Genomic DNA, 8,819 nt, shown 5'->3' with positions numbered 1-8,819 from the left:
TGGGGTGGGAGGGGTTGTTGGTTACGTTGGCTGCTTTCCTGAGGCAGCACAAGGTGCAGATGGCCATGGGGGGGGGAGGGAGGCTGTTTTTCAATATAGACTGCACCTCTCTGCCGTTTCTTGCCATCTTGAGCAGAGTAATTTGCTGTCAAGCACCTAAATTGCCTCGGCATGGAAGGCTATGGGCAAAGTGCTGGAAGATGAGATTAGTAGGGATGGGTTCCCTCGGTAGGCATGTTCACGGTGGGCTGAATGGCCTGTTTCCGAGCTGTGTGTCTCTATGACTCTGTCTGCAACTTGAATAAACTGATGTTACCCTCACTTTCTTTAGATTGGCTGTACCTGATATTGAGTGAAGGACTTGTAGATGCCAAAGACATCTATATTTTGTTTATATTAGATATATTAAGGATCTTGAACCCTGCTGCATCCTACTTTAGTTCTGTGCACCATTACTATCAGAGAGAGGTGAAATTCTACTGCTAAATGAACACTTTTGCCACATACTATATGATGCATTCCTTACCCGCTAACCAGCAGCTAATATGTTGCGTTGAGGATTATACAGTGTGGCACATTTTATTCTGCAGCTGAGATGGAGCTCTTTTGAGCTTGCTCTTTGAGAGGTGAGGTGAGACAGGAATTTTGACTGATTTGGGAGCAGTAGACAATAAAGTTAGATGGCTTTGAAATGGTTGGTAGCACTTTGGATCCTCTGGGGCAGAGGAAGCCCATCTGATTCTAGAAGATGCTTTGCAGTTCAGTAGGATGTTCCCAATCTGGGTGACATGCCACCTGCCAATCCCCAGCGCACAAAGGAGGTCATGTGATTGGAAAGGGTGAAGGCGTGAAAGGCACACCTTTCTAATCATGGACAAGACCTGCTACTTGGATTCCCATTATAAGGCATAAAATTATTTTTTTTTAACTGCCCTTTTATCTTAATTGAATGGAGCCTTGGAAACTACTTTGCCTCTTTTTTAAAAAAAACAGCTGCATGGACCAACCAATGCTCAGAGCAGAAAAGTTTTACACCCCTGAAAACTGCAGGGCACTTTAAATGTTTTTATTTGAAATATGCATGCTATGAATACTTAAGAGTGAATATTGAAAAATCGTGTACTTTTGATCACTTACCAAAAATGTCCGAATCTAGCACTTTCACATCAAGCAAACACAAACTACAACTCATCCAGATTATTGATATAGATGACAAACAAAAGCGGACTCAGCACTGAACCTTGAGGCACACCATTAGTCACAGGCCTCCGGTCTGAGAGGCAACAATCTACTACCATTCTCTGTCTTCTCCTACAAAGCCAATGTCTCATCCAGTTTACTACCTGGACCAGCCTCCTAGGCAGGACATGCAGATGATGTCCACACCTTTCCTTCAACGTTCCTCATAATGTGCTCAAGAAACTCTGGGATAGACACCACCTGTGAGATGACAATGTGGTGAACTGGATGAGCAAATTTGCAGGTGACACCAAAACTGAAGGTATAGTGGACAGTGAGGTGACTATCAAAGCTTGCAGCAGAACCTGGACCATCTAGGAAAATGTTCGCTTGGAGACCACCAAGATGGAATCTGAGGTGCATTTCTCCTAACTACCAACATCTGGTTTAATTGATGAGCATAAGAACAGAGGAGCAGGAGCAGGGCAACCTGACCCCTCAAGCCAGTCCCACCATTCAATATGATCATGGCTGATCTATTCCAAGCCCCGTGTGAACAGGGATTTCCAAACCGGGGTTCACAGACCCTTTGCTTAATGGCATAAACAAGTTTGGGAACCCCTGGTTTAGAAGGAGAGTGGAAATTGGTACTAAACAAGATCCATAACTAATTTACAGTAGAGAGTTTGCAATTGATTTGTAGTTGCTTTGAACTAATTTATATGAATGGAATTGAAATTCCTAGCCACTGGTTAATATTATAGAAAACATTATTTCTAGCAATGCTTGCTGCTCATTGTGAAAGCTGTTAATGTTTTGGCTTGAAAATGTTTTTCTTCTAATCAACCACCCCACTGTCAATGTTTTTCAGTAGTGAACAGTACAAAGACTTGACCACCCTTCAAAGAATGTTCACTAGAGATATAGAATACTATCTCAGTAGAATTCTACTTTGTTTTACTTAATAATTTAATTGTAATGGTGAAATAACAAATTCGGAAATATAAATCTGTTGTTTTATACTACTTAGATAAATTAGTACATATAGTATATTCTTATTTAGGATTTATCCATGAAGCCTTTGTACAATAAACCCATGCTGTGGACGTTTTTATTGGGGGTTTCGCTAAGGTTAATAAGTGGGCTGATTTATATTACCTCAGCCACATGAGAAGACATTAACATTTACCAACCTTGTGATATAATTACCAATTCAAATCTCTTTCCAAGCTATGAACTACATACACAGGTGAGATGGTTTTTTTCAATTCTCCAGCATTTCCTCATGTTGTAGTGGAAGCACGATGTGAGTTTCCTCCGGGTGCTCTGGTTTCTTCCCACATTCCAAAGACGTACAGGTCAGTCAAAGACCTCCCTCGCCTGATTGACTGCACACTGTCTGAAAACAATCCTTTCCTGGACGTTGCGTTAACCCCCGCCTTGCCACAACTTCCACAAAGGCTTGTAATCAGGTTCGATGGTTTCCAAGAACTCAACGTAGAACAATTTCTGTCGGAGATCTGGAGAGTAACCAGCTCACAGTATTCAGCACTGATTAGCAGGCAGCTGTTCCTTCACAGTAAGGACACTGCAGCTTTGTACACTAGAAAAATGCCTTGAAGCACGGCAGCCTTCTGAAATAGGGCAAAATACAAGGTGGACTCAAACGTTCATGGTTCTTCTCTTCATTTCAAACTAGGCTTGGTTTCAGGGAATGGAGCCCGTATAAACAGCACCTGTACCGCGAGCTATGTCTTTGTGTCTGATACATCGGTGAGATTCCTACAGCTCAGTGAAGTGTACGGCAATCCCGACTGCCAGGGTCACCAGTGCACCGAGTACGAGGAGTCCCCGGCGGACGATCAGCTGAGCAGGTGACAAGATGTCCTGTGATAGGCTTCCCACCACCACCAGAGGGCTGCCCACTGGCTGAGCTGTCTCTTCGGAACTCTGGAATAACCCCGAGGTGTCACCTTCCATGAGGAACAAATAGTTTTGTTAGTCCTGGACCTTAACAGCATACTAGACTGACGACATAAACACCACAGCAACAAAAGCAGGAGGGAGGATAAGTATCCTGCAGTGACTCCCCTCCGCCATCGACAGAGCACAAGTCAGGGGTACAACATACGAGCTGAGTTCCAACAACACTCAGGAGATGGGACGTTACATTGAAGTTGTATAAGACGTTAGTGAGGCCTGATTTGGAGTACTGGGTTCAGTTTTGGTCACCTACCGACAGAAAGATGTAAATAAGGTTGAAACAGTCCAGGGAAAATTTACAAGGATGTTGCCGAGTGTGGAGGGCCTGAGTTATAAGGAAAGGTTGAATAGGTTAGGACTTTTTTCCTTGAAAAGCGCAAGATCGAGGGGAGATTTGACAGAGGTATGCAAAACTATGGGGGGTATAGAGAGGGTAAATGCAAGCAGGCTTTTTCCACTTGGGTGGGACTACAACTAGAGGTCATGGGTGAAAGGTGAAAGGTTAAAGGGAAAAATGAGTGGAATTGTGAGAGTATGGAATGAACTGCCAGCACAAGTGGTGCATGCAAGCTCGATTTCGATGTTTAAGAGAAGTTAGGTACATGGATGGTAGGGGTATGGAGGGCTATGATCCCAGTGCAGGTCGATGGGAGTAGGCAGTTTAAATAATTTGGCACACACTAGATGGGCCGGAGGGCCTGTTTCTGTGCTATACTTTTCTGTGACTCTAAATAACATTCAAGAAACTTGATGCCATCCCGGACAGAGCATCCTGTTTGACTGATACCCCGCCTGCACCCACCTTAAAAATTCACACCCTCCAGCAGCAGACATTGGCTGCCGTGTATACCGGCAGGAGAGCACCACAACACACGCAGAGCGTGGAGCAACTCAGCAGGTCGGGCAGTATCTGTGCAGAGGAAGAAGCAGTCGATGTTTTGGGTAGAGACTTTTCACCAGGACTGCAGCAAATCCTTCATCAGAGCACTGCAGTCACTGACCAAGGCTACTCCAGAACAGCATTCAAACCCACAGTCCCTCCTGCCCCTCTGGCCCCTCTGGCATCAGATTTCAGAATGATCCATGAATCTATTCCTCGTTTGCATTATCTATTGAAACTTACAGTAATTGTTTATGTCTTGCACTATACTACTGCCACAAAACCACAAATTCCACAACACACTGCAGCTCGATAAAACTCCAGTGAGACCTCTTTTATTCAGCGTCGACCATGGGTATTGCATCCCACACAAGCCTGGGCAGTACGATATGGAGAGCAAGCTGTTGCCCATGCAGCAGCCTCGCCCCCCCCCCCCTCGCAAATGATGAACCCTAAGGGACAGCAGGCGCTGGGCATGTCGCAGCGTTGAACTGAACATGGGACTGCCTTAGGGACTCCAGCTCCAGATTTTTCCCTCGGGGTTTACTCCTGAAGCTTCCCCTGTGAGTGGGTATAGCTGCAAGGGAGCGGAGGTTTGTTTCAGATTTTTCCTTCTCTTGGGTGAGCTAATGAGCCCCATCTGCCTGAAGCGACTGATTTTAAGGTGCCAGTAACCTGCCTTTGCTCCTTCTCCTGTCTGTAGAAATGGTTCTGCCGGTTTAGTAGCTAAGCCACATATGAAGGCCAGGAGCTGGACTTGTTTGTCAAAGGCTATTTGAAACATACACCACTGGGAGCATTTCCTCATTACCACCCCTGGCTAATTCTGCTCCTATGTCTTATGGTCTCATAACAACCTTAAGAACCACACTTGTAATATTGTGTTCAATTCTAGACACCTCATTATAGGAAGGATGTGGAAGCTTTAGAGAAGGTGCAGAGGAGATTTACCCGGATGTGGCCTGGATCAGTGAACATGCCTTAAGAGGATGGGTTAGTGGGTTTATAAGGGTCAATGAATTTGGAGCCAGAGGCCAAGTTCAACACCAAGGTAAAGACAGCGAGCGTCCTCCCTGAAGGACAATATCAACAAGCTGAGTGCTATGATTATCCATTGTCAGTATTACCAAGACTAGATTTTTAAAAATAAATAAAATTGGGATTTATTTCATTGGAGACTTAAGATCAGTCTGTCAGAGAGTGAACCCACAGAAAGCACCTGGCCCAGCTGTGTCTTTGGAACCTGCACAAAACGGCTGGCAGGTGTATTTGTAGATGTTGTTAACCTCACCCTGCTTCAATCAGAGCTTCCTACCTTTTTTTTAAAGAAAGCCACTATCATCCCATTACAAAAGATAAACAAATATGCTAATAGTGTTGGTTTATTGTGTTGGGTACGTGGCCAAGTGGATAAGGCGTTCGTCTAGTGATTTGAAGGTCACTAGTTCGAGCCTCAGCTCGTGGATGCGTGTTTGTGCCCTTGAGCAAGGCACTTAACCACACATTGCTCTAGTCTGTGTGAGGAGTGGCGCCCCACACAGACTTCCAATCTGCGCCTTGTAAGACATGAAAATGCCCGACGCAGGCCTCTCATGGTCTGAGTCGAGGTTCCCCCGTTGGTTTATTATTGTCACATGTACTGAGGTACAGAGAAAAGCTTTTAATTTTCTTGCTACCCAGACAGATCATGCCTTACATTTATTTATCTATTAATTGAGATACAGTGCAGAATAGGCTTTTCTGGCCCTTCAAGCTGTGCCGCCTAGCAACCCCGAGCCTAATCACGGGGCAACTTACAATGAGCAACTGACCTACCAACCGGCATGCCTTTAGACTGTGGGAGGAAACCAGAGCACCCAGAGGAAACCCCCGTAGTCACGGGGAGAACATACAAACTCTTTACAGATAGAGGCAGGAATATAGAACTATACAAAAGACTTAGGCACACTTTTAAAAAATTCTGTAAAGTGAAGATGCTTTCAAAAATAATAAAATGAAAAGTTTCTATATATCAAAAAAGTATATGAAGAGAAGTAAACATTTAAAAAAAAACTAAATCAGATCAATATTTGGTGTGACCACCTTTTGCCTTTAAACTGCGTCAATTCTCTTAGGTACACTGTTGAGCAGCTTTATAAGAAAATCGGCTGGTGGGTTGTTCCAAGCATCTTGGAGAACTTGCCACAGTTCTTCTGCAGACTCTGGCTGTCTCGCTTGCTCCTGTCTCTCTAGGTAATCCCAGACAGCCTCGGTGATGTTGAGAGCAGGGCTCTGTGGAGGCCCCACCATCTGAAACCATATTAAAAAAATCTAGGGTGCCCCAGACTTTTGCACAGTACACAGAGTACACTGAGGTAGTAAAAAATAAAGCAGAGTGCAGACAAACACAAACAGAAGAGATTCTGCAGATGCTGGAAAGCTTGAGCAACACACACACACAGTGCTGGAGGAACTCAGCAGGTCAGGCAGCATCTATGGAGGGGATCAACAGTTGATATTTCGAACTGAGACCCTTCAGCAAGGCTTTGTTTGTTTCCCTGCTTAGATGCTGTATTTTGGGTATGATGCAGAATGTAGTGTTGTACTTACAGAGAAAATGCAGTGCAGGTAGGTAAGGGAGATGAAGAGTTCATCTTTAGTGTACAAGAGAACTGTTTGAGACTCTGGCAACAGTGGCATAGAAGTTGTGGAGGTAACTACCCTCAGACCTGTATATCTTCTGCCTGATCAGAGAAGGGAGAAGAGAGAATGGCCGGGATGGGAAGGGTCCTTGATTATGCTTGCTGTTTTCCTGAGGCAGTGTGAAGCTGCGACAGAGTCGGTGGAGGGGAGATTGGTTTTCACGAGTGGACTGATGTAAGTGGACAGTTTACCTGTGACACCACTGTCTGCAGTGGTGTGCAGTTCAGCTGCTGTGTCGGGTCCCAACCTCGCCCGCAGTCCCGTTCGCTCTTGAGCCTGACAGAAGGGCAACCAGAGAAGAGTCAAGTAATCTGTCAGCAGCTCGCTGAGCACAGCCACGTTGTCTCCAGCGCAAGGAGGGAGGGAAGTGGCAGCGCCCGGTCATCCAAACACAACCTCGCTGCCCCTCCAGGTTAACCAGCCTCGCCCAGATCCCCAGCAAGCTTCCCAGCCGGCCCTCCCACACCTGCTTCTGCCCCGTCCAACAACCCCAGTCGCACCTCTAGCTCCACCCCCACCCTCACAGACAATGTTGTGCCCCTGTCCACACCCTTGCCCCATCGTCCTACACTCAGGAACGCCCTCTCAGACAACAGCCCCACCCTAGGCCCCAGCTCCAGCTTTGTCCATAATCTGGCCACAACCTCCTATACCCTGTCCTCTAACGTCTTGACACCCACCCTTGTCCACACCAAGCTCCACCCTCCTTCACCTTGTTCCACCCTGGCCACACCCAGGCCCCTCTCTGATCTACAATGACACAACCTCATAAATTTCTGCCCTATTCCTGTCCTCCAGCACCCTGGTCCCACATCCATACACACTAGGCCCTTCCCATCTATACAGTACCCTCTTTCTATAGCAAACCCACCCTCCTACACTCTGACCCAGCCCCTGCCCCCCTACACCATAGTCCCACCCACAACTACATCCCATGCTGCTTGGTACAGCCAACACCCTCACAACCGCTCCTGGCCCTGCATCTGCTGACATCCCTGGCCTCTGCCCCACACACAGACACCCTTCCTATCGAACAGGTACCAGGGTCACATTGGTCTAGGTGTCAGGCAGCTAACCACAGGATAAGGCCAGGTCTATCCCAGCACGGTCTCTAGGGTCAACTGTGTAGCCTTGAAATGCAAACGCGCACAGCTGTTAGACCCCAGGGTGGGGGGGTACTAACCCCCACCCTGAGAACCCTGCATTCCCCCAGTTCCAGCCTCATGCACAACTCTTAATCCCTCTTCCGCGAGCTTCCTCGGCCATCGGGGGGAGGCACAGGAGCTTGAAGACAAACTCTCAAGATTTTAGGGACAGCTTCTTCTCCTCCACCATCAGAATTCTGAATGGACAAGGAACCCACCATTGAGAACTCACCTTCCTATTTTTTGTTCTCTTTGTGAACTAATTAAATTATATATTCATAATTAATATTATTAATAATTTTTTTGTCATGTGTCAGTGATACTAAACCTGACTCTGATTCTCATGTTTTGGAGTTCCCGATGTAAACCTGATCTCTTCCCTCACCCTCTCTCCAAATGCTCTTTAAACTGCCTCTATCTCTCTGACCATGTTCTTTCCTATCACCTAACTGCTAAAGGGGCCTGGGATCACACTGAACCAATGAATTACTCCTGTGATGATTTATTACACTACAATTCTCCTGAAATCGCTGGGCCCTCCTACTTCAGCTGATTAAATATTCCCACGTTTCATTGCTCCACTGTAGTAGCCTTGCCTTCAAAGTCAAAGCCAAAGTAACTTCATTAACAAACTATGTAAATGTCACCATATACTACCCTGAGATTCATTTTCTTGCAGGTATTTACAGGAAAATAAAGTGATTCAATAGAATTTATGGATAAACTATGCATATGTGGGCAGGTGGCCAACTGGTTAAGGCATTGGACCAGTGATCTGAAGGTCGTGAGTTTGAGCCCCAGACGAGGCAGCGTGTTCTGTCCTTGAGCAAGGCACTTAACCACACAGTGCTGTGTGACGACACTGGTGCCAAGCTGTATTGGCCCTTGCCCTTCCCTTGGACAACATCGGTGTCGTGGAGAGGGGAGACTTGCAGCATGGGCAACTGCTG

The 8,819-nt window shown here is 46.2% G+C and overlaps 1 protein-coding gene across 1 annotated transcript in view; it reads right to left on the bottom strand.

Annotated features, from left to right (window-relative positions):
* Positions 1-2,658: 2,658 nt before the first annotated feature.
* LOC134336873 (multidrug and toxin extrusion protein 2-like) overlaps positions 2,659-8,819 on the bottom strand; it is a gene marked incomplete at its 5' end in the record, with an annotated part of 39,486 nt that continues 33,325 nt past the window's right edge. The window contains 2 exons of the mRNA XM_063031470.1: positions 2,659-3,152; positions 6,916-7,000. Of these exons, the coding sequence (XP_062887540.1) occupies positions 2,962-3,152; positions 6,916-7,000 (276 nt within the window). The remainder of the gene's footprint in view (positions 3,153-6,915; positions 7,001-8,819) is intronic.

This window comes from Mobula hypostoma, chromosome 23 (genome assembly GCF_963921235.1).
Source record: "Mobula hypostoma chromosome 23, sMobHyp1.1, whole genome shotgun sequence".
In the NCBI taxonomy this organism is placed as follows: domain Eukaryota; kingdom Metazoa; phylum Chordata; class Chondrichthyes; order Myliobatiformes; family Myliobatidae; genus Mobula; species Mobula hypostoma.
Note: the sequence above shows the minus strand (reverse complement) of the source record. Positions and strands in the feature narration are given on the sequence as shown.